Below are 26,863 nucleotides of genomic sequence, written 5' to 3' on the forward strand. Positions count from 1 at the left end.
TAAGTGAAAATTCACCAAATGGACCACAGCCTTAGGCTCTGAACCATTTGGTGGATTATTTTAACTTTTGGTTAAAATTTGACAGATGAAAAGTTATCGATTAACCCTGCTATCCGAGCATGGTTATTTCTGACAGACAAGAAGTTAAATTTTGACAACCGTGGCTCGAAAACCGGCCGATCGACAGCACGGGGATTTTCGAACATAGAAAATAACTTTCGAAATGTCACTTTTAACCACGAGTTAAATTTAACTCGGCAAATGGTTCACAGCCTTAGTCAGCAGTTGCTAATGGAATTGGTAGTCATGCCGTCCCCGTTAGGAATCGCAATATGTTCTTCTATATCCATTGCAGAAACTCCTACTGGAGAGTTCACGACCTATTGTACTGTTTTGCTGTTATAATTGTTTTTAATTTATGTTAAATATATTAATCTCGAGAAAACTTGATAATTTAAAATAATAATATTGAAATGAAAATAGAACAAAAACAATGCACTCTTCCAAATAAATCGAATGTATAAATTGCAAGAATATTCCTTTTTTATACTATCCCGACCAACCATTTCGTTAATTTTCTTTAATTTTCTATACAACGTGCAAGATCGATTCATAAGAAAAATCGATAGCGATCGTAACAATTTCATGAATAGTTGTAAAGATGCTAAAAGTCTAATCGTGAATCGTTTATAAAGATCTTTCTCAAAATATTGCCACCAATCGTTACCAATGTTAAAATATCGATTGTGTTGCCAGATCAAAATATCGATTTCTATTGTAAAATCAAAATATCGATACACAACTGCTGATTTTATTTGTGATTTTTTATCTGCTTAATTCGATCCCATGCCATCTGCGGCGTACTGATTTCGTTGTTGGTTGCTAATCTTCGGGTCCACGGCTGCTGTTGATGAGCTTATCAACGACAGCAAACACACTCTAGTATGTGGTGTATTGAAATTTCTGTAAATTTTTTCATACATGAATTCAATATTTATTTGTCATAACCATGTAGGTGTAATAGAGGTAAAAAAGGTATCAATTTTCCTCATTGGGTTTCAAATGCCGAGAATCCCACCGCGCATGCTATCACGGGTTATTAAATATATAGACGTGAACCTTGAAGAACTACAATGGTGAACATTTGCTGCGTCGCGGCCATCGGTCTTCTCGTTCATTTACCGGCAGATTGCTTCTTCCGATGAAATGTCGAATATGTCGATAAATAATATAAACATTGCCATCTGTTGTGTGTGTATCGAACTCTCTTTAAACAGCGATGCAAATCGATAACAAGGAGATTATATATGTGCATTAGACTGATGCAAAATTTGAAATTTTCGCTCCACAGTGTTCAACTGGTTTCAAATCGGGTCCTGATTAGCCTCCGAAAGTTTAAACTCATTTGATAAGAAACTGACTTGGCACAAACCATTTGAAGTTTATATGGAAATTACTATGGGAAAACAAAACTTTTTGTTTATTGTCTTCTTGCCTTGTTACACATTGTACTGTTAACAAAAGCTATTGCTATTCTTATGGAAATTTTTATCAGCTACAACTTTGCAGAAAATCATTTTTTAGCCGAACGTCAAATTAAATAGTTATTAATTGTTTAAGAGATTGATAATCTTATGGCAAGATTAAGCAACTGTATTGTGGGCAACACTGTATTCTGCAGTGTGACATAGTAGCCATGTTTTTTGTTCTCTATTCTACGCGCTATAAACACCAATGTTGCCTGCTGAACAGTTGATTGAGCATAAGCATAAGACATCAGTGACTTGAATCATTAATAATGTTTGTTCCTTATATTTGATCGAAAAGTGGTCTTGAACAAAGTTGTAGCTGAGAAAATTTTCAACAAGCTCAGCTATCATTTTCTAAAGTAGAGTGAACTGATGAATTTTGAGATAGATATGAAACGAAATTATGGTTTCTCCGTAGTAATTCCCATATAAACTTCAAACGGCTTGTGCCAAGTCAGTTTAGGGCCCATGCATTAATTATGTCACGCTAAATCGACACGCAGAAAAAAACACTGAGGCGTAAACCAACAAAATATTTTGTTATTATTCAATGCAAAATTTCTATTTGTTTCAGTTCATAAACAAGTTTCAAATTAATACAGAAGCCCATTTAAATCAAACCAATAAAATTGTTTAAACCTGTTTTTGATTGTTGTGTGTGTAGTACACGTTTCAAACTGTCAGTCTACATCGTTGTTAGCCAAAAAGGTTCTCCGTATGGAAAGTCTGCCTTCGATCGTTAATCTTAACAAGTAAGTTTTAAATCCTGATGAATGTGGGCGTCTTAGTGGAATACCTGTATAATGAGAGAGAGAACCCGCATAAACGCGAACCATAAATTGACCTTACCTAAAATGGTTAAAAATTGTTTATAATCCCTGCTAAACTTTAACTGAAATGGTTATGGAACTTTACATGAACGTTTAATGATAAAGTTTCAACCTTATGTATTATGGTTTTTTGGAAGCGGACCTTACAAATAATGGGTTGTTAAGAACCATTACCATTCCAAATTCTTGTTTTCTCCATACATTTTCGGAAAGAGAACTATATTAGAACCTTTTAACTTATGGTTTGAGAACTTTAATGGTAATGGTTATGGTAGTCAGTAAGGTCCACGAATGGTTTTGTAACATCGATCAACTTTATGTGGAATATATCGCGAATTGGTTGCCTGTAATTTACTGATTACCAATTTACGATATATTCCACGTAAAGTTGAGCGATAATACAAAACCATTAATCGACCTTACTGACTACCATAACCATTACCATTAATGTTCTCAAATCATAAGTAAAAACGTTCTTATATAGTTCTCTTTCTGAAAATGTATGGAGAAAACAAGAATTTGGAATGGTAATGGTTCTTAACAACCCATTATTTGTAAGGTCCAGTTCCAAAAAACCATAATACATAAGGTTGAAACTTTATCATTAAACGTTCATGTAATGTTCCATAACCATTTCAGTTAAAGTTTAGCAGGGATTATAAATTTTTTTTAACCATTTTAGGTAAGGTCCATTTATGGTTCGCGTTTATGCGGGAAGGATTAGTATTTTCTATTTAATTCCACTACTTTATATGCTTATCCTTGACAGATACGCGTATTTCGTCTACAATGTGCAGACTTCTTCAGTGTCTTGTACTAATACTCGACTGGAGTCGAGTTGCGATTTAGCGTAACTTTTAATCTTTTTAGATGTGAAAATCTTTTGAGTGTATACGGTTATAACCGAAATTCGAAAAGTAGTTCTGGCCGAGGTTCTGGCAACGTTGGTCGTGAGTTCTCATCTGTTTTGACGTTGTACCATGCAAGTACGACACTTTTGCTTGCATTAGTCAGCGAGCACTCACTCATTCCGTCCGTCAACCAGCCACCCAGTAACCAAATTCAGTCTGGCGAGAAAAGTGGAAGGGTTCGGAATTTTGTGTCGCAAACGATCGGAGCAAATCAAAGCAAAACGAAATCATCACCTTCAGACATTCATTCATTCTTTTGTGCGGAAATTACGCATCGTGTAACCAGCCTTCGGTAAGTAAAGTGATGCTGGGAAATGTAGAAAAACTAGAACGACGCCACCAGACAGGGGAAAACCTCTGGCGCACTGTTTATTTACACACCCCCTGCAAAATAAAAAAAATCAAAATCAAAGTGTCTTTGTGTTGTTGTGCTCAATCTCCCCGTATACATGTTACGATGTAGGTATGTACCATATTAGCGCAAAATGATATATTTTTGCCACATTAGCAAAATATGTTTGAGAGCGTGGATTTGTCGTTGTCCGCTGGGGCGACATAAATATTTTGATAAGGCGACCATCTACAAGGTTGAGGTTGGTTTTCTATGTCGCAAATTTTACATTGAGAATCATTACGGTACATCTGGGTCTGGGTGGCTTTCACCATCATCGCGCCACTCTCTTTCCAGACGTCCAGTGCATTAGTGTGAATTAATCTAACTCGGCTGGGTGACATAATCGCTTCCAGATAATCGGCGATCGCTACAGAGAGTCAAGGAGGTAGTCATTCTAGTAGTTATTGCCTAGTTTTGAGACTGTTATCAAAATTGCACACTGTGTGGGTGGATGGTTCTGTGTACATCGTAAAAACGCTCCTATCAGACAGTTAATAACTCTTTCGACACGCTACTACATAGCATATTGCTGCATGTGATTGTGTGCAGTTTCTGTTTGTTGCTGTTCAGCTGCTCGGGCAGCGAATGCTGGAAAACCACGTATGTCTTTACACTACGGACTATTAGTTTGTCACAGGTATCGCTCTGTATATATCTGGAAGACTGAAAAGAGAGTTTAATTGCACAGAAAACGATCGTCCAACCGAGAAGAATACGCAGAACGAAAATTTGTGTTTGATAGTCGTCTATTTAGTGTGGATTTTAGGGGTAAAGTCATTACAATAGTGACCAAGTGATCTAATTAATCCATTTAATTTAAAAATAAAATAAATTGAAAAGGAATGTAAACTTACGCTCAGACACAGAGTAAATACACCCGTTTACAATAATTGTATACAGTAGGATCAAGGTAGAATGCATATGACATTTACAGAACATTAATTAGGTTCTTTAAGGGTATGGAGGTAAATTCATATTCGTAATATGCATTAAAAATGCAGCCGATATTAAACATTTCATCAAGTTTGGTGCACTGGAACTATTTTAAATAAGTGCGATTACATTAGCAAAAATCACTGTCTTAGCGCTCCTAAGATGAAAACTCAGATATTAGCTCAGAAAATGAAGCTCTCATGTTGTATTAAACATATATTTTTCAAAATTAATTGTAATGCGTTCAAGCATATGACTGATAAATTAATATATTCGGATATTTACCATACAAATCAAACTTAACATTTGTGAAGATCATATATTCTTACAGAATATTTTTTGTTTTATAATATCGCTTCGAAAACGATGCAACTGTGCCGAAAAAGTCGTGTCAAATGTTAAATTCTCGCCATAGTCCTGAAATTGAACATTAGAGTTGAATAATCGGATCGCAAGACCCGATGATCCTGTTGAAACCGACCACCAAATAGTGATTTGTATTGTTCCATCAACAGGTGTTCCTGTCTAGTTGTCTCGCTAACCCTTCCAAGCTAAATAAGCCAAAATGAGCGACGAATTCGATGGATGTGAGTGCATTTGGAGCCATGAGATGGCCATGCGTCGGTTATTATCGATTGTAAGTACCAATTTAAAAAATCATTGCATAAACCACCACTTCCAGCCTTAACTCCAAAAAATCTTCCCACTTTCAGCTGCGTAATGGCCAGTCCTACTGTACGGACAACGAGTGCATTGATTGTAAGTCCCTAGAATCCTAAATGGTAAATGACAAATTGCTTAACCCTTCTCATCTTTCCTAAACTAGTGCCCAATGCACCGAACCAGGGCGTCAGTGGAAACTTCTTCATGCTGATGCTGTTCATGATTTTTGCTGTGATATTGTACGTGATGCGGCCAGCATCGCTCCGCCGGCGGAACGACCTGAACAAAGCTCTGCCGCCATCGAATGGGGTAAGTCGGCAAAATTGCACCTACCTGTTCACTAGAATTTAACGCAAAATTACGATTCGACAGGGCCCGAACAACGATGGTGCACCACCGGCAGTCAACTGATAGAATCGTCAACCAATTACCGGAATTTTCCGTTATTTTCTTTCCTAACGCAAATTTCTAACTAGGCAGTCTCGTTAACATTCGGACATTCGGTCCGCAATTTTCATTTATCGGAAAGCTAAATCTTGAAACGTAACAAAAATCGGTTTTTCCGAATTATTGATTGTATTAGGTAAAACGAGGATCGTAGGCATAAAATTAAAACAAAACTAATGGAAATTGATATCTAATTGTGGAATATTTGTGTTTTGGTAAGTCGATAGGTGGCTTTCGTTCTTTGCTATTTTTGGTCTTCGCGAGTACCCCGAGTGGGTTATTAATTATGCCTTTATTCCAATTATTTACAATTGAGCATTCTTTAGCGATTGGTGCACTTACGGATTTTTTTATTTTTTTTTTGTTAATATTTAAAGAAAATCAAAAATTGTTTATTTAAAGTTAGTTTTCTTCTAGTTGCTGTGAAACAACTACTAAAAAATCGTTTATATTTCACAAAATATACAAACTTACATAATCTCTGCAAACAGCAACCAACTGCACACTGGCACACAAACAACAGGTAAATAATGGTCGATAGAATCAAACGTATTATATTAGTAACACTATGATCCGCTGTTTCGTTTTCTCGAGGACACGATTCTGGGCCAGCAAGAGCGCCTTTGCGTCAGAAAGGGAACTAATGTATTTATTCTAATGACAAAAAAACCATCACAAGGGTCACTTCCGAAGTTTAATAAAAGGTTACCCTTTCTGACGCTAGGTGGCGTGTTGAGCTGCAGCATATTCGCGTCCGCCGCGTGATATAATATATTTGATAGTATCTACAGAAATATATTTCCCTATCCTATTCCAAGGGAGAAAACTAGCCGTAAGATATTATTTATCTGTTATATTTTCTTATTTTACACTTTACAGTAATCATATAAAACATACACACACAGACAAACAATTATGATGGGTTCAGATGTTCTGACACAAAAGACATTTTGGGACGAATCTATTTCTTTTAACCTTACCGTTTAGGATTCAATTGATGTGAGACTTGTTTCGGTCTTTTTCAGTTTAGCATTCGGATGTTTTTTTTTTAGTGAAGAATCTACAATATGTGAGAAAGATGATGCAAATATAACAAAATCACACAAAGGTGCAGTTTGTTTTCATTTTTAATTGTGAAGTTCTTTGTATTACAATGAATCATTCCGAACTGGGTAATACGGACCAGACCTGTTCGCCGGTCCATTCATCGGCGGCGGCGGTGTGAAAACTACCGAACGCCGTTGACTTTGATCGGCGGCGTGCATCATTAAGGCTCCCCCACAATGGCGCTATTTATCCGCGGCGTAAAATTCGTCGCATTTTAGTAGCATGGCGGCTTAGGGGAGTGCAGGTTTTTCTTGCATTCGCTGTCTGCAGCGTTTTTGCCGCCGAAGAAGTGCGGTATCTGCTCTGATGTTTTCATGATTCGCATTGCTGAAAAATTGTGGTCCTTTCTGTTTTTGTTTTTGATTATAATTGTAAGTGTTCTGTCTACTGCTTGATTTAGTTTAAGACCACTTTCAATATAAAAGAAGAACACATCAGTTGCAGTTTGTATCTGAAGATAAACTGATCTTTATTCATTTGTTTGTGAGGAAGGTCTCCGAAGAGAGCAAGAGAGTGTTCTGTTCATTATAATGTGTTAGTGTTATACAGAGCGAACCGGTACACTACAGTCCTCCATCCTTCGACAAGATTCTTTACAGAATCTAATTTGTTACTATTTCATGCATACAAAAATTCTTACAACCGTAAAATTCAATTAACAATCGATTAATTCGACAGCACGTAATGCCTGAATACATTTTCTTCTTTTCACTAAATTCTTCGAAACAGCATGCCCAGAACCGTCTTGTTGATTTCGTTCCCTTATGCGCTCGGACCTTCTAATGCCTGTATTTTTTTTTTTTTTTTCCTTTGGTTTGTTTTTTCCGTCGATCTTGTTTTCCGTGCTGAGCACCAATGCTACCGACGTGCCAGGAAGGCAGCTCCCACACCTGGACCCTACCTATCGACCCATCAACTCATGAACCGGGGACCAACGGCTTTACTTCCCATCCGAAGGAAGGCGTGATCAGAGATGTTATGCCTCAGAACATCCCGGCGGCGCCGACTGGGATTGAACCCAGGCCTGCTGGGGTGAGAGGTAATCACGCTTACCACTACACCACCGGCGCCGTTTCAATGCCTGTAATTGAACATTCAGAATTATGGTTAAACGTTCCATTTGCAGAACGGTTAGAAAGGGTTTCTTCAGGAAATCCATAAAAATCAGGTTCATCGTCATCTTCCCTACGTCGTTTATTGCTAAGTTTTACCATTGAGTTTCTAGTTGACGTTTTGATTTCATTCAAACGCAACTGATCTCGATGTGCTGATTTGATAATTCCGTTAATATAAATTTGAAAAACGTTAATCGATATTCTTTTTACAAACGTAGCATCCAACCAGCGTTCAGCATCTTTTGGGCGATGATTCCGATACCATAACTTGTCTCCTGGTTTCAAGTTATTGAACTTGTCGATTTGGGGAACCACCCGATCTAGTACAGGATTCGAATTTTCAATTGTATCCAGATGACGGGGAACTAAGTTCTGTTTATAACTGTTCTTAGGATTAATTAGATCCAAAAGAATCTTCGGTTTATAAGAAAACACATGTTCCGAAGGAAACGTACTAGTTTTGGTGAGACAACTGTTACTGTAATTTATAAGGAAATAACACATTTGTTCTTCCACATCTGTAAACTTCATTCGAGAGTCTAACAGAAACTTTTTGAAAACTTCCTTTACTGTTCGTACAGTTCTCTCCGCCTGCCCGTTGCTTGCAGGGTGATATGGTGGACTTTTGAGAACAACTATTCCTTGTTTTTGCATAAAATTAACAAATTCAGACGCATTAAAAGGTGGTCCTCCATCGGTCACCAGAACATCATGTAAACCGAATCTTGCAAAGATATTTAAAAACTTTTTAATAACTTTGTTTGTATCCGTACCGTACCTCATATACTCTAGTTCTACCCACTTTGAGAAGCTGTCAACGACTACCAAGAAAATCTTTTCCCCAAAATAGAAAAAGTCAGCATGCACTCTGCTGAACGGTCGACACGTCGGCGTCCACGAAGACTCCACTTTTTTCTTCGGTGTGACTAGTGTCTGACTACAAGCATTACAGCTTTTAACATAATGTTCAATGTCCGCATTTATGCCGAACCAGAACACAGTTCTGCGAGCGAGTTGCTTGATTTTCACAATACCATCGTGATTAGAGTGTAATAATTTTAGGGTTTTTTGTTGTAGTGACTTCGGCACAACTACTCTGTTTTTGAATAGCAGGCAACCAGAGTATATTTCAAGGTCATGTGATTGGGCTTTAACATCTTTTAGAGTTCTATCAACTCTATCTGGCCAACCTTTACGGAGATAATCTATAATCTGCTATAGTAGGCCATCTTTTTCAGTTTCTTCTGCTATGAGATGAAAATCCAAAGGAAGTTCTGTCGTAAAATTTAAACTATTTATGCATTCCCTGTCCAGGTTTCCAGGTACAGCACACGGTAAAGGAAAACGGGAGCAAAAATCTGCATTCCCCATTCTCCGAGAAGGTCGATATCTAATTTCAAAACTGTATATGGATAACTCCATTATGAACCTTTGTAAGCGTGTGACGAAAATGGAATGTTTACCTTCTTTTCCAAACACTCCTAGCAAGGGTTTATGATCAGTATAAATTACGAAATGTTGACCATATAAATATTTGTGGAATTTCTTCACACAACTTACAACCGCAAGTGCCTCCAAATGAAGTATTGGGTATTTCCTTTGCGCATCATTTAAAGTGAAAGAGGTAAAGTATATTGGTTTCTCTTGACTCTCAACATCATGTGCCAATACGCCACCTAACCCATAATTACACGCGTCTGTAACTACTATTAGTGGCTTTTTAGGATCAAAATATTCCAAAACACTAGGTGTCTGCAAAAATTTCTTACATTTGTCAAACCTTTCATTACATTCGACAGTCCAAATATACTTGGTGTCCTTTTTTAAAAGACTGTAAAAACAGCTCAGTTTTGTTGACAGGTTAGGTATAAACTTCCCATAAAAATTTATGAGTCCTAGGAAAGCTTTCAGTTCCGTTGGGTTTTTAGGTGGATTTGCGTTTGCAATTGTGTCAACTTTGTCTGGATTTGGCAACAAACCCTCACTGGTAATAACATGACCAAGAAAAGAAAGTTTTTCAACAAAAAACTTGCACTTACTAAGCTTTACTTTAATGTTTGCATCATTCAATCGTTCTAACACCTGATACAGCTTATTTTTACAATCCACCCAATTCTTGCCTGAAATCAAGACATCATCCAGATAGCACGAAACTCCTTCAACACCTTGAAGCACCTGATCCATGACCTGTTGGAATATGGCAGCAGATGAAGCTGCTCCTTGAGGAAGACGATTATACGTATAGAGACCTTTTATGGTATTAATTGTCATGAATCGTTTTGAGCTATCTGAAAGCTGCAATTGGGTATAAGCCCCAGCCAGATCTAGCGAACAGAAAACCTTACTTCCAGCTAATGTCGCAAAAATGTCCTGTGCTATAGCTAGTGGATATGTATTCGGAACAATCAATTTATTTATTGATACCTTACAATCCACTACAAGACGTATGTCGTTATCTTTTTTTACTATAGCTATAACAGGTGATGCCCATTCACTTGCTTTAATTGGCGTGATTATTCCACTATTCTCAAGTGAATTCAAATGATTGATGACCTTCTCTTTCATGCGCAATGGTACAGTGTAAGCTTTTTTAAAAACAGGGCGATCTTCTTTAAGAATAAGATCCGCCTCGAAACCAGAAATCGGATTTGAAAAATCTTTACTAAAAACCTTCTCAAACTTTTGTTTGATATCATCAAGTATCACTTCCTTCTCGTCATTGGATTTCACATTATTCACACAAGCAGAATCTAAGAATTGAGCCCTCCATCCTTGATAAAAAGCATCAAGCCAATCTCGGCCGATTAATGGTATAAAACTGTTACTTCCTTCTAACACTACTAGCATTACATTGCGCGTCACATTATTCAAAGAAACACACACGTTTATGTAACCTAATATGTTGAGTCTAGCTCCATTCACAACGGAAAGTTTCCGTTTACATGGCAACAGTGGTAGATCATTGAAATTTGTTAAATATTTTTGCTCACTCAAAACCGAAACAGCTGATCCGCTGTCTATTTCCATTCGAAAACCCTTTCCGTTAATAACAGTCATTACAAACACCGGTTCATTTACCTGTAATCCTGATGTAATAGACATACAGACCAGATCTTCATCCGAGTCTTTCGCTACCGAACGGTCATCTCGCTTAAAGTTGTATCCTTTCTCCTCCTCGGTAACGCTGTTCACAAAACGAATGGATTGGCGCGATCGTTGCAGCTTGAAACACGTTTTCCTTACATGTCCACGTTGCTTGCAATAACTGCACAGCACATTCTTCCACCTTTGCTGCGAATTGGACCGACTGCGGCTACGATAATTGCTCCTATACTGATCGTTTCTGAATGCTGTTGGGTGTACTTCTCGCCGACCATTGTTCCTGGGTTGATCTCGACGACTGCGGGGACCGAGCCTTTCAATAGCGCTCACCCGCTCAGTAGGCTGCTCCAGTCTTTGAGTGCTTTTAGCTAATTGCTCCCTCGCAATCAAAATCCGTTCGGTCTCCTCAAGGCTTGGTTCTTCTTCCTCGATTAGCCTCTCCCGAACCTTCTTATCGTAAGCACCAAACACTAGGCGGTCACGAATGATATCGTTTTTCATCACACCAAAACCACATTTCTCTGCGAGAAGTTTCACATCTAGGATGAAATCTTCTGCCGGTTCATCTCTTCTTTGGCATCTGTCGTAGAACATAGATTTTTGCACCATCTTTCCGTCTTTTTTATCAAACCGGTCCTTCAAACGAGTGATAATATCATCGTATTGAAGCGTATCTAAATTTACACCTGGATACAACTTTTTCAATTCCGTGAAAACCGCGTTACCACTAACAGTTATGAACAATGACTTCCGGTTAGCTTCAGGCACATTATTGTAATTAAACACGTACTGCAACCTTTCGGCATAATCGCTAAAAGGCGTGCCTGGTATGAAAGGTTCAACGGATCCGATAAAGGTTGCCATTCTTCAACACGATCGTTTCACACTACTCACTAGCTTTCTTCTCACTTCTCACAGAGACGGGTCAGCATATGAAAATAACGAGCACCTACAGCGATCTCACTGGAACTCACTAGATAGCTGATTACAGTTTCTGCTGTTTTTCTCACGGTTTGTGGTGTTGATGGTGGCTTACCCGATATTGTGGCTGAGCGAGGTGGCAATGCGGAGTGGCGGAGCGGAGTGGCGGACGACGATTGCGTCTTAACGGATGAAACAATTTGGATCGATGACCTCAGTGATGGCTACTATTAACAATGACGCCAGAAAGTTCGAGTGATGGCCGATGTTAGCGTGGTTTTCTTGTTGGCGTCGGTTTTCTATTGGGATTTTACAAATCTCTAGCCCGCAACAGTGGCCTTCAAGATTAAACTGTAGAACAACAGAATAGCATTAATTAAACTGAATTCACTACACACTTGTACGATATGTCTCACTGGATTAAAACAATCTAAGCAGTTTAAAATTTCACAGAAACTTACAGCGGCAGCCGTCAGAAGCCTAAGAAACGGATTTCTAGGTCTTACACAGCTCGATAAACGCTGCTTTTTTTAACAAATTATTCTGCTCACAGTGATACAACACTGATTTACAGCACTACACGCTTTTAATTATTGGTTCTAAATCCTCGTCGACACTGTTCTGTCTACTGCTTGATTTAGTTTAAGACCACTTTCAATATAAAAGAAGAACACATCAGTTGCAGTTTGTATCTGAAGATAAACTGATCTTTATTCATTTGTTTGTGAGGAAGGTCTCCGAAGAGAGCAAGAGAGTGTTCTGTTCATTATAATGTGTTAGTGTTATACAGAGCGAACCGGTACACTACAGTAAGAAGAGAACTTCTGCATACTTGGATAAGTTCAACGAACTTCAGAAAAGTTTTGTTAACTTAAGAAAGGTTTGATATCTTTCCTTCTAATCGTTAGAGGAAGTTCTAAGATAATCAAAAAGTTTTACGAACTTCGAAAAATTCTACGAAATGTTGAAAATATATCCAATAGCCTTTTCTTAAATCATCGATCAGCTGGAAAACCGTTGAAAAGTACTAATCAACAAGCTAATAACGAATTTGTTTATTATCCAGGTTGGACCCGAGCCAGGTTACAAAAACAAACGCTCACACTGATGTTTGACCGCCAACGAGCAGACCCAATCTTGATAGTCGAGCGAGGTTGGAACTTAATAAAAAAACAAATTCAATATAAGTCTGAAAGGATATCTAAAAGTCTTTAATTTTATTTTGATCAATAATTGAAGATCTTCAGAAAAGTACTAGTTCAACATGAAGAATTGAAAAATTTCTCTACGGACTTTATTGAAATCTTTCACCGATAATTAGTGTTTTTCATTACTTCCTAATCAGCCTGTCATATTGAAAGAACATCTGAGATACGACATTTAAAATTATGAATGCTTGGAGATATAAACAATGAAACGTGATCTTTCTAGACCTTGCTACATTCTAGAGATCTTTGATCTTTGATCAACTGAAGGCCTTTGGAATAACTACTGATCAACCCACTCCACTAGACTGATGCAAAATTTGAAATTTTCGATCCACAGTGCTCAAACGGTTCCAAATCGGGCCCTGATTAGCCTGCCAAAATTTGAACTCATTTAGTGAGAAACTGACTTGGCACAAACCATTTGAAGTTCATATGGGAATTACTATGGAGAAACCATAATTTCGGGTCATATCGATCTCAAAATTCACCAGTTCACTCTACTTTAGAAAATGATAGCTGAACTTGTTGAAAATCTCAGCTACAACTTTGTTGAAGACCACTTTTCGATCAAATGTAAGGAACAAAAATTATTAATGATTCAAGTCACTGATGTCTTATGATAATGCTCAATCAACTGTTCAGCAGGCAACATTGGTGTTTATAGCGCGTAGAATAGAGGACAAAAATCATAACTACTATGTCACACTGCAGAATACAGTGTTGCCCACAAAACAGTTGCTTGATCATGCCATAAGGTTATCAATCTCTTAAACAATTAATAGCTATTTAATTTAATGTTTGGCTGAAAAACAATATTGCGCAAAGTTGTAGCTGATAAAAATTCCCATAAGAATAGCAATAGAATTTGTTAACAGTACAATATGTAAAAAGGTTAGAAGACAATGAACAAAAAGTTTTCTTCTTCTTGTTCCTGTTGGGTCGCTTTCTAGAACCATTTTCACTGGGTCTTCGTGCGGCATTTTTACGACGTGCCCAGCCCATCGTAGTCGCCCAATTTTTGCTATGTGGACGATGGATGGTTCTCCCAGCAGCTGGTGCAATTCGTGGTTCATTGGCCTCCTCCATCGGCACTCCACCGTAGATGGTACGCAACACCTTCCGTTCGAAAACACCAAGGGCGCGTTGGTCCTCCAGGTCTCGTGGGCGTAGAGGACCACCGGTCTAATCAGCGTCTTGTAGACAGTCAACTTCGTGCGGCGGCGAATTTTATTCGACCGGAGCGTCCTTGCGTCTTTGAATTTCTCTGCTGGTATCATTTTCGGCGGTCACCAGTGAGCCCAAATACACAAACTCGTCAACCTCCTCGATTTCGTCACCGTCAATCTGAACTCGGAGTGGGAGGCTAACATTGTCGTCCCTAGAACCTCATCCTCTCATGTATTTCGTCTTCGATGCGTTGATGGCAAGTCCAATCCGCCTAGCTTCAGCCTTCAGTCTGATGAGCGCTTCCGCCGTCTCAAAGTTCCGTGCTATGATGTCAATGTCATCGGTGAAGCCAAGGAGCTGGATGGACTTCCTGAAGATCGTGCCACTCGTGTCTTTCCCAACTCTTCTGATCACAACTTCTAACCCGATGTTGAATAACAGACACGAAAGTCCATCACCTTGCCATAACCCCCTTCGAGATTCAAAGGGACTCGAGAGTGTCCCCGATACTCGAACAACGCACATAACTCGATCCATCGTCCCCTTGACCAATCGCGTCAGTTTATCCGGAAATCCGTACTCGTGCATAATTTGCCATAGCTGATCTCGATCGATTGTGGAGTATGCGGATTTGAAATCGACAACAAATGATGTGTGGTATTCCCAAGTAACAATTTCCAGTTGAAGAAACGCTTTCGTTTTGATTTTGTTCAGCTGCATGTTGAATAATAATTGTACAATGTGTTAACCACAACTTTTATAAAACCCTTGTTTACACTGGTTTGGAGAACCTATACAACTGCAACACAAAGGTGTTGTCTAACGTATTCAGTAAAACGTTTATCCAAAATCAATTTCTTGTTGAAGAAACGCTTCCATTGTGATTTTATTCAACTGCATGCTGAATAATAACTGTACAATTTGTTTATTACAACTTCTGTAAAACTCTTGTTTACACTGGTTTGGAGAACCTGTTCAACTACAGCATTATATGTATACGCGGTATAGGAGTAGAAGCAACTTTTATACAACGGTTATAGATACATATTAAACTCAAGCTTTATTATTTTGGTGAAAGCTCTTATACAACGTTTGTAGACACTTCTTGACAGCTGCTTTGAAATTTAGTAGAGAGTAAACCTGAGAGGCGTTTGTTGCACTCTTTTATGACTCCTAAATAATCATTGTACAGCAAGCGGTGAAAAGCGTTTATAGCACTTTTCAATGACTCCTTAACAACCGGATAGAAGCAACTTTTATACAACGTTTATAGATACATATTTAAAGTCAAGCTTTATTGTTTTGGTGAAAGCTCTTATACAACGTTTGTAGACACTTCCTAACAGCTGCTTCGAAATGTATTAGAGATTGAACCTGAGAGGCGTTTGTTACACTCTTTTATGACTCCTAAATAATCATTGTACAGCAAGCGGTGAAAAGCGTTTATAACACTTTTCAATGACTTCTTAACAACCGGATAGAAGCAACTTTTATACAACGTTTATAGATACTTATTTAAACTCTAGCTTTATTGTTTTGGTGAAAGCTCTAATACAACGTTTGTAGACACATCCTAACAGCTGCTTCGAAATGTATTAGAGATTGAACCTGAGAGGCGTTTGTTACACTCTTTTATGACTCCTAAATATTAATTGAACAGCAAGCGGTGAAAAGCGTTTATAGCACTTTTTAATGACTCCTTAATAACCGTTGTGTAAGTACTCACAATATTCACATATTAAAATTAGTTTAACAATTGTCGTGGTACGCCAAAATAATTGCTTCTACAGTTTTTATTAATTTAATTTATTTGTGCACATTGAAAAAATATGTAATTATGCCATAATTCACATTCTGTGATCATGGAGGAAGTAGTAACAAGCATCTGTTTAATCTTTGATTGATATCCTTTCAATTAATCTCTCTAATCATTAATTGAGAGAATTTATCTAGAAATGTTATTGTTGATTATATGATATATGTCTTAAATTAATGTTTGCATTTATTAATAACACCTACTCCACCAAGGGTTTCTCGAAGCAAGATTCGAACTCATGATCCCGGATTGCCAGCCGCTTCTGTTTCCATCTGCTCTATTCTTGAATACATATTTTGATCATATGAGAGAAGTATATCAAGCTCATCTTGAGTAACTTCTCTTGCAGTCGAATAATCATTGCCTTATGATTATATAAACATGCCTATCACTTGTGCTATTTTTAGCAACAAAATTGTGGTTGGTCGAACGTAAACAATCATTTAAGAGTGCTCCAAGCAGTTTTTGAAGCTTTTAACCAAATGGCAATACAACTACATTCTTGTACAACTCTGGAAGCTATTATTCAACGTTTGATCAACTCAGGTGTTGTATAAGAGCTCCCAATGGTTTGTTTTGATGCGTTTATTCCACATCCTATACGGCTCCTGTCAAACAGTTTAACCTAATGTAAACAATCATTTAAGAGTGCTCCAAGCAGTTTTTGAAGCTTTTAACCAAATGGTAATACAACTACATTATTGTACAACTCTGGAAGCTATTATTCAACGTTTGATCAACTCAGGTGATGTATAAGAGCTCCCAATGGTTTGTTTTGATGCGTTTATTTCACGTTCTATATAGCTCTTGTCAATCAGTTTAACTAAGGTGCTATAAAAGTTATCGTAGGTCTTATAAAGCATATAGGTAAACCGAACGTAAACAATCATTTAAGAGTGCTCCAAGCAGCTTTTGAAGCGTTTAACCAAAAAGGCAATACAACTACATTCTTGTTCAACTCTGGAAGCTATTATTCAACGTTTGATCAACTCAGGTGTTTTATAAGAGCTCCCAATTGTTTGTTTTGATGCGTTTATTCCACATCCTATATGGCTCCTGTCAAACAGTTTAACCGAACGTAAACAATCATTTAAGAGTGCTCCAAGCAGTTTTTGAAGCTTTTAACCAAATGGTAATACAACTACATTATTGTACAACTCTGGAAGCTATTATTCAACGTTTGATCAACTCAGGTGTTGTATAAGAGCTCCCAATGGTTTGTTTTGATGCGTTTATTCCACATCCTATATGGCTCCTGTCACACAGTTAAACCGAATGTAAACAATCATTTAAGAGTGCTCCAAGCAGTTTTTGAAGCTTTTAACCAAATGGTAATACAACTACATTCTTGTACAACTCTGGAAGCTATTATTCAACGTTTGATCAACTCAGGTGATGTATAAGAGCTCCCAATGGTTTGTTTTGATGCGTTTATTTCACGTTCTATATAGCTCTTGTCAATCAGTTTAACTAAGGTGCTATAAAAGTTATCGTAGGTCTTATAAAGCATATAGGTAAACCGAACGTAAACAATCATTTAAGAGTGCTCCAAGCAGCTTTTGAAGCGTTTAACCAAAAAGGCAATACAACTACATTCTTGTTCAACTCTGGAAGCTATTATTCAACGTTTGATCAACTCAGGTGTTTTATAAGAGCTCCCAATTGTTTGTTTTGATGCGTTTATTCCACATCCTATATGGCTCCTGTCAAACAGTTTAACCGAACGTAAACAATCATTTAAGAGTGCTCCAAGCAGCTTTTGAAGCGTTTAACCAAAAAGGCAATACAACTACATTCTTGTACAACTCTGGAAGCTATTATTCAACGTTTGATCAACTCAGGTGTTGTATAAGAGCTCCCAATGGTTTGTTTTGAGGCGTTTATTCCACATCCTATATGGCTCCTGTCACACAGTTAAACCGAATGTAAACAATCATTTAAGAGTGCTCCAAGCAGTTTTTGAAGCTTTTAACCAAATGGCAATACAACTACATTCTTGTACAACTCTGGAAGCTATTATTCAACGTTTGATCAACTCAGGTGTTGTATAAGAGCTCCCAATGGTTTGTTTTGATGCGTTTATTCCACATCCTATATGGCTCCTGTCAAACAGTTTAACCGAACGTAAACAATCATTTAAGAGTGCTCCAAGCAGTTTTTGAAGCTTTTAACCAAATGGTAATACAACTACATTCTTGTACAACTCTGGAAGCTATTATTCAACGTTTGATCAACTCAGGTGTTTTATAAGAGCTCCCAATTGTTTGTTTTGATGCGTTTATTCCACATCCTATATGGCTCCTGTCAAACAGTTTAACCGAACGTAAACAATCATTTAAGAGTGCTCCAAGCAGTTTTTGAAGCTTTTAACCAAATGGCAATACAACTACATTCTTGTACAACTCTGGAAGCTATTATTCAACGTTTGATCAACTCAGGTGTTGTATAAGAGCTCCCAATGGTTTGTTTTGAGGCGTTTATTCCACATCCTATATGGCTCCTGTCACACAGTTAAACCGAATGTAAACAATCATTTAAGAGTGCTCCAAGCAGTTTTTGAAGCTTTTAACCAAATGGCAATACAACTACATTCTTGTACAACTCTGGAAGCTATTATTCAACGTTTGATCAACTCAGGTGTTGTATAAGAGCTCCCAATGGTTTGTTTTGATGCGTTTATTCCACATCCTATATGGCTCCTGTCACACAGTTAAACCGAATGTAAACAATCATTTAAGAGTGCTCCAAGCAGTTTTTGAAGCTTTTAACCAAATGGTAATACAACTACATTCTTGTACAACTCTGGAAGCTATTATTCAACGTTTGATCAACTCAGGTGTTGTATAAGAGCTCCCAATGGTTTGTTTTGATGCGTTTATTCCACATCCTATATGGCTCCTGTCAAACAGTTTAACCGAACGTAAACAATCATTTAAGAGTGCTCCAAGCAGTTTTTGAAGCTTTTAACCAAATGGCAATACAACTACATTCTTGTACAACTCTGGAAGCTATTATTCAACGTTTGATCAACTCAGGTGTTGTATAAGAGCTCCCAATGGTTTGTTTTGAGGCGTTTATTCCACATCCTATATGGCTCCTGTCACACAGTTAAACCGAATGTAAACAATCATTTAAGAGTGCTCCAAGCAGTTTTTGAAGCTTTTAACCAAATGGCAATACAACTACATTCTTGTACAACTCTGGAAGCTATTATTCAACGTTTGATCAACTCAGGTGTTGTATAAGAGCTCCCAATGGTTTGTTTTGAGGCGTTTATTCCACATCCTATATGGCTCCTGTCACACAGTTAAACCGAATGTAAACAATCATTTAAGAGTGCTCCAAGCAGTTTTTGAAGCTTTTAACCAAATGGCAATACAACTACATTCTTGTACAACTCTGGAAGCTATTATTCAACGTTTGATCAACTCAGGTGTTGTATAAGAGCTCCCAATGGTTTGTTTTGATGCGTTTATTCCACATCCTATATGGCTCCTGTCAAACAGTTTAACCGAACGTAAACAATCATTTAAGAGTGCTCCAAGCAGTTTTTGAAGCTTTTAACCAAATGGTAATACAACTACATTCTTGTACAACTCTGGAAGCTATTATTCAACGTTTGATCAACTCAGGTGTTTTATAAGAGCTCCCAATTGTTTGTTTTGATGCGTTTATTCCACATCCTATATGGCTCCTGTCAAACAGTTTAACCGAACGTAAACAATCATTTAAGAGTGCTCCAAGCAGTTTTTGAAGCTTTTAACCAAATGGCAATACAACTACATTCTTGTACAACTCTGGAAGCTATTATTCAACGTTTGATCAACTCAGGTGTTGTATAAGAGCTCCCAATGGTTTGTTTTGAGGCGTTTATTCCACATCCTATATGGCTCCTGTCACACAGTTAAACCGAATGTAAACAATCATTTAAGAGTGCTCCAAGCAGTTTTTGAAGCTTTTAACCAAATGGCAATACAACTACATTCTTGTACAACTCTGGAAGCTATTATTCAACGTTTGATCAACTCAGGTGTTGTATAAGAGCTCCCAATGGTTTGTTTTGATGCGTTTATTCCACATCCTATATGGCTCCTGTCACACAGTTAAACCGAATGTAAACAATCATTTAAGAGTGCTCCAAGCAGTTTTTGAAGCTTTTAACCAAATGGTAATACAACTACATTCTTGTACAACTCTGGAAGCTATTATTCAACGTTTGATCAACTCAGGTGTTGTATAAGAGCTCCCAATGGTTTGTTTTGATGCGTTTATTCCACATCCTATATGGCTCCTGTCAAACAGTTTAACCGAACGTAAACAATCATTTAAGAGTGCTCCAAGCAGTTTTTGAAGCTTTTAACCAAATGGCAATACAACTACATTCTTGTACAACTCTGGAAGCTATTATTCAACGTTTGATCAACTCAGGTGTTGTATAAGAGCTCCCAATGGTTTGTTTTGATGCGTTTATTCCACATCCTATATGGCTCCTGTCAAACAGTTTAACCGAACGTAAACAATCATTTAAGAGTGCTCCAAGCAGTTTTTGAAGCTTTTAACCAAATGGTAATACAACTACATTCTTGTACAACTCTGGAAGCTATTATTCAACGTTTGATCAACTCAGGTGTTGTATAAGAGCTCCCAATGGTTTGTTTTGATGCGTTTATTCCACATCCTATATGGCTCCTGTCAAACAGTTTAACCGAACGTAAACAATCATTTAAGAGTGCTCCAAGCATCTTTTGAAGCGTTTAACCAAAAAGGCAATACAACTACATTCTTGTACAACTCTGGAAGCTATTATTCAACGTTTGATCAACTCAGGTGTTTTATAAGAGCTCCCAATTGTTTGTTTTGATGCGTTTATTCCACGTTCTGTATAGCTCTTGTGAATCAGTTTAACTAAGGTGCTATAAAAGTTATCGTAGGTCTTATAAAGCATATAGTTAAACCGAACGTAAACAATCATTTAAGAGTGCTCCAACAGCTTTTAAAACTTTTAATCAAATGGCAATACAACTACATTCTTGTTCAACTCTGGAAGCTATTATTCAACGTTTGATCAACTCAGGTGTTTTATAAGAGCTCTCAATTGTTTGTTGGGTTGTCCCACGAACTCTCTTGCAAATGGTGACAGGCGGCGGCATAGAATTTGTGAAAGTACCTTGTAGGCGGCGCTCAGCAGTGTGAATGCGCGGTAGTTGCAGCAATACAACTTGTCGCTCTTTTTGTAGATTGGGCATACGACACCTTCCATCCACTCCTTCGGTAATATCTCCTCCTCTCAAAGCTTGGCAATTACTCAGTGCAGCGCTTTAGCCAGTGCTTCACCACCGTATGTTAATAGCTCACTTGGTAGTTGATCTACACCAGTTGCTTTGTTGTTCTTCAGCCGACCGATGTCCTCCTCAACTTCTTGAAGATCAGGGGTCGGTAGCCTGTCGTCTTCTAAGCGTGCTTCAAGCTCTGTGGCACACCTTCGTTTTCTGCTTCATCACCGATGAGGTGCTCGCCATAGTACCAACAATCAATACGAAACTATCGATTTTAAATTTAATCACTACTTGACTAGCCTATTGGTCCCAAGCAAATAGATTAACTTACCCCATTCTAGTCGAAATTCTAGTACATACTACACTATGTTTGTATTGATTCGCTATGAAAGTTTGACAGATTAAATGAGGGATTTTCCTATGTTTCGAGGGGTACATCGATTAGTTTGGGACCGAAGAGAGTACCAGAGCTGAGCCAAAAAGTTGAGCACGCTTCTACGGACCTTCTAGTCTTAGAAGGGGTAGCACACTTTCATCACAATAAGTTACAGCAACTTGTTTATGACTGAAATAAGTCGTATATAAGTTGCTACAATTGATTTGTGACAAGCGTGCTACTAAGGGTAATCTACGGTTGCGGCGAAACAGTTCAAGAAGCAATGCGTGATCACAATAATAACCTGAAGGCTTTCCTTCAGCGAATGCACGAGCGAGAAGTGAAATTAAATGGCGAAAAAGTTAAGTTGTGGCAAGATCATGTGAAGTTTTTTGGGCACATTCTTACCTCAGAAGGGGTAAAAGCGGATCCAGAAAATGAATGCTTCTAGCACTTCAGCGATATGATATTACCCTACGATGGTAAATTTATCGAAGATGGTGACAATCACGGTGAAAACCCAACGTGGTCAGAAGGAATGATCGCAAAAGGTTTTCAAATTTCCGAAATTTAATGTAAATACCGAAGGGGCGTCTCATCCAAATCTCAATTCTAGATGCTCGAAAAATCTAACACCAGCGAATCAATCTACGATAAATCAACATCTACTTGCATCGCACATCATCTTTTTGCAGGAAATCTTCAGAATCGTCATCAATCTTTTTTTCGATCTACACACAAAGAAAATTCGTTGCTAAAATTAAAAAAACCATTGGTGAAATTGAAAGTTTGCGTTGGTTCTTTTTGGTAGAAAGCTGTTAGCTTTCAAAATGAAAGTCAACCAACTGTCAAATCAAAAGTTTCCCGATCATTGCTTTTAAAGTTAAAAAATTTCAAAATAAATTGTACTACTGTCAAATGAAAAGTTTGGCAGTGTTGAAATTAAAAGCGAAGAACTTTTTATTCCAAATCAAAACTTGAGGTTAAAGTCTGGTTTATTTGAAATAACATGTGTCATTTTAATTACCAAATGAAGGAAATATTTTCAATTTAAATATAAAAGTTTTCATTTTAAATTCTACTGAATATAAAATTTAAAGTTTTTATTATTCGAAAGGAAAAACCGAAAGGAACTTTATTATTTAGTATTTCTCGTTTTTGTGAACAAACTGTTAAGAATCTCCAAACTCAGATTGCGCAGGTACAAGCGGTGAAGACTCCGGTTTGAGATCGTGCATCGATTCAATCACCTGCACCAGAGCACGAACTTCCAAGTCGCCAAGAACCTGTGACCAGTCTTGTAAGCGGTCACAGTAGTCGACACATTTTCTGTGATATTCGACTGCCTTTGCTTGCGACAGTTGCAAAACAAGCTATCAAATTACAGTACCAAACTAAAATGTCATTTGATAGGCTCTGTCATACGACACTGTTGTCGAAGACCGTCACGAATGTATGTATTTTAGTTTTTCTCATAACAAGAGCTGCTGATGTTGTGCTTGTGTGAATTCTGAAAATAGCAAGCAACGATGTCCTAGTAATAATATTTCTGATTAGAAATGGTTTAATTTACACCAAATTGAGGAATTAGAACGAAATCCCACATGTCATATGAAAGTTATTTGAAAATTTTCTTTTTGCTCGAATGTTGTTCTACCGTTTGTGTTGTGTAAGAGAGACGACGGTAGAGCATGAGAGTACGAATACAAACAGACTGTCGCGCACGGCAACGAAGCGAGTGTAGTAAAAAACGTCAACGGTTTACATCCCTGCCTGTGACAATAGACAGGTATCAGGATGGAAACACTATGAAAGAACAGTTAGAAAGTAGGCATTAGCGCAAATATTGTCATTTAAGTATAAATAAGTTGTTCATACGTACCATAATCATTAAACCGAATGATTCCCTGTGGTCGCCATCAGTTCCTATTCGTGGCTGCTCCAGATAGACTCGGTTGTACCACCACTTTCAGTTCAGGGCAAGCAAGTGGCCAGCCGGTGGCAATGTCGCTCAACTAAGTAATGATTTTCCCGGTACTCCTGGAATCCTCTTAGTAACTGGGCTGAGCGGCTGTATCAAAATTCCCAGTCGCTACATCGAATGGCTTTCACCTATTGGTTTCCTCCTTCTGCTTCAACTTTTTCGACAGCATTATATTGCTCGACAAAGGATTCCATACCTCGTTCCATACTACACGAGTTCGGAAGTATGCGGACATCTTTTTTCCGAGCAATAAAAGTCCGGATTGGGACATTTTTCGCGATAATAATCTCTTATTAACAAATAGTTGAAAATTTTGCCATTTTCACCACCTGCTTTTCTACACTCACGTTATTATTAACCTACCCAGGAATGAGTAGAAATCTCTTCACAAAGTAGGTGTTTTGACAGTTCAACTATATTCGATTTGAAAATTTGCACTTTTAAAACTACAAGTTAAAATCAAAACATTTACTTTTGGTTTGAAAAAAACCTTGGTGTATTAAATATTTTCATAGTTAGTATAACAAATTTTTGAATACTTTTAAATTGAAAGTACAATATTTTTACTAATACAATTTTCGTTTTTCGTGTGTACGTGCGCACAGCTAACCATACCAAAACAAAATCTTTCATGCATCGTAGATAGAGTCGTCTGCCTCGGTAAATACCTGGCTTAAACCCTCTCCTCCCGAGGGATCCGCATTTTAAAAAAAACCACAGACAAACAGACATAACACTCGCAAGTTGTTCATCGAACAAGCATTTAACGGTCAATTCAAAAGTATCGTAGTTGGTAGTACCGCCACCTGTGGCGCGCATAGTTAATTTCCTTGCGTTTGACGTTTACACACTACCGCCATCTGTTCAGCGTACTACCCACCACAGTGTACTCAATAGATGGCGGTAATGTTTTAGCGACGATGTTTTACAGTGAGAAATATTCAATGTGTTATGTCTGTTTGTCTGTGAAAAAACGTTTGATAATCGTAACTAAAAGTCCACTAAACTAACTTTGCAAAACATTTCAGATTTCAAAAATCTGGAAGGTCAAGGCAGCGATCAACCATTTGGAGGACTGGCTATTAACACAACGAGAGGATGCAGCATGGAGAAACAAGGTTCGGACGTACCTTAAGCTGACCCGCCTTTGTATGGACGAGAACTACTTCTCTTTCCGAGGTAACTTCTACAAGCAGACGAAAGGAGCCCCAATGGGAAACCCGAGGGGGGCGACTCATCTAAATCTCAAGTCTAGATGCTCAACAAATCTCACACTAGCGAATCAATCTTCGAAAAATCTTCTTTCATTTCTCGCATCTACTTGCATCGCGCATCATCTTTTTGCAGAAAATTTTCAGAATCGTCATCAATCTTCTTTCTATCTATTCAGCGTGCGCGCAGCTAGCCACAGAAATGCACAATCTTTTCTGCATCGTAGATAGAGTCGTCCAACAGAAAATGGCCGCCTTTCACCACATGATTCATCGGATGCAGACTCTTCCACTCAGCGATACAGGAAAGGTTAAGGAATTACAGTACATCTCAACGAGCAACAACAACTAGCAAGACTCAACGGATACAAGGAGACCACAATCCAGGCAATCATCGATAAAAAAGCGAGCAGTCTACAAAGGAGATTATTTACAACCCTCACCGCAGTTTGAAATGAAAATAAAAATTGTCTCAGGAAGCTTTTTTCATTAGTTTATTTTTTATTAATAATATTTAAAAAAAATACTTGCAATTTCGATGCTGCCCAGCAGATTACAGGCGCAGTAGAAATCCGCTGGGACAAAGCCCTTCACCAGCACGAAGCTCCGAAGCGAGCTTCGAAGGGAATCCAGATGTTCTTATTCCTGTCATTTTAGTAAACACTGATCGAATTCCACTCCGTTAGATACAGATACAGATACAGATACGATAACAGATACATTAAGTGTATCTGTCAAATTAAGACAAATATTTGTCTCGTGTACTAATACCTTTAAACAATGGTTTTCAAAATTATGAGAATGTGTTTGACACATAAAGCTTGTCAATTTCGCTTTCAGAGCGTCACAATCAGCGATCTTATGATTCGTGAGCGTTCACTCAGAGTGAGCGCTCACGAGTCGTAAAATCTCTGATTGTGACGCACTGAAAGCAATATTGACAGATTTTATGTGTCAAACATATATTTCATGACCTTTTCTTGTAACTTACAAGTACTAATAAGCATTATACTATATACCATGATTTCATAATACCGAAAAACATTTTTTATAGAAAGTGAGTGGAAGTAACCCTGTGTCCAGCAACAAAATGTGTTTTCCATGATTGTATTAAGGCTGTGAACCATTTGCCGAGTTAAATTTAACTCGTGGTTAAAAGTGACATTTCGAAAGTTATTTTCTATGTTCGAAAATCCCCGTGCTGTCGATCGACCGGTTTTCGAGCCACAATTGTCAAAATTTAACTTCTTGTCTGTCAGAAGTAACCACGCTCGGGTAGCAGGGTTAATCGATAACTTTCCATCTGTCAAATTTTAACCAAAAGTTAAAATAATTCGCCAAATGGTTCAGAGCCTAAGGCTGTGAACCATTTGCCGTGTTAAATTTAACTCGTGGTTAAAAGTGACATTTCGAAAGTTATTTTCTATGTTCGAAAATCCCTGTGCTGTCGATCGACCGGTTTTCGAGAAGAACTCAGCCATAGTTGTCAAAATTTAACTTCTTGTCTGTCAGAAGTAACCACACTCGGATAGCAGGGTTAATCGATAACTTTCCATCTGTCAAATTTTAACCAAAAGTTAAAATAATCCACCAAATGGTTCAGAGCCTAAATAACAAATAATAATTTTAAATGATTTATTGTCAGATTTGGTGGCTGTCAGACTTGCGGTTTCTATCGAAGTGCAGCGGAAGAAAAACAAGTGTACCATAAGTAAATACTCTCCGTAAAGTAAGAAATTCCATCAGCCAGCGGGCGGCTTCCTCCTCCAAACTCATGACCAACCCCAGCCAAGAGCGAGGCCAAGAGTACAACTTGGGCCGAGTAGAAAACAATGAATTCTTATTACACCTGTTCGACGAAGGCGGTTCCATT

General features: G+C 37.9%; 1 protein-coding gene across 3 annotated transcripts; it reads left to right on the forward strand.

Moving 5' to 3' along the window:
• The first annotated feature begins 3,410 nt into the window (after nt 1–3,410).
• On the forward strand, nt 3,411–6,070 carry LOC135705050 (small integral membrane protein 14). 3 transcript variants are annotated; one of them, XM_065226607.1, is made up of 5 exons: nt 3,411–3,562; nt 5,113–5,234; nt 5,311–5,356; nt 5,424–5,569; nt 5,633–6,070. In XM_065226607.1, exons 2-5 carry the CDS (start codon nt 5,163–5,165, stop codon nt 5,669–5,671), a joined length of 303 nt encoding a protein of 100 aa, XP_065082679.1. In that variant the 5' UTR covers nt 3,411–3,562; nt 5,113–5,162; the 3' UTR covers nt 5,672–6,070. The 3 variants fall into 3 exon arrangements, with proteins under 3 accessions (XP_065082679.1, XP_065082681.1, XP_065082680.1); XM_065226609.1 differs by lacking the exon at nt 3,411–3,562 and adding an exon at nt 4,243–4,264; XM_065226608.1 differs by lacking the exon at nt 3,411–3,562 and adding an exon at nt 4,350–4,432.
• The last annotated feature ends 20,793 nt before the right edge of the window (nt 6,071–26,863 follow it).

Source organism: Ochlerotatus camptorhynchus, unplaced genomic scaffold (assembly GCF_037179485.1).
Source record: "Ochlerotatus camptorhynchus isolate MF236.1 unplaced genomic scaffold, CSIRO-AGI_Acam_v1.1 ptg000257l, whole genome shotgun sequence".
NCBI lineage: Eukaryota > Metazoa > Arthropoda > Insecta > Diptera > Culicidae > Ochlerotatus > Ochlerotatus camptorhynchus.

Coding starts and splice junctions, on each gene's coding strand:
- LOC135705050 (XM_065226607.1), top strand. CDS start 5,163: ATGAGCGACGAATTCGATGGATGTGAGTGCATTTGGAGCCATGAGATG. Junction 5,357..5,423: donor GGACAACGAGTGCATTGATT/GTAAGTCCCTAG, acceptor TTCCTAAACTAG/TGCCCAATGCACCGAACCAG. Junction 5,570..5,632: donor CTCTGCCGCCATCGAATGGG/GTAAGTCGGCAA, acceptor ACGATTCGACAG/GGCCCGAACAACGATGGTGC.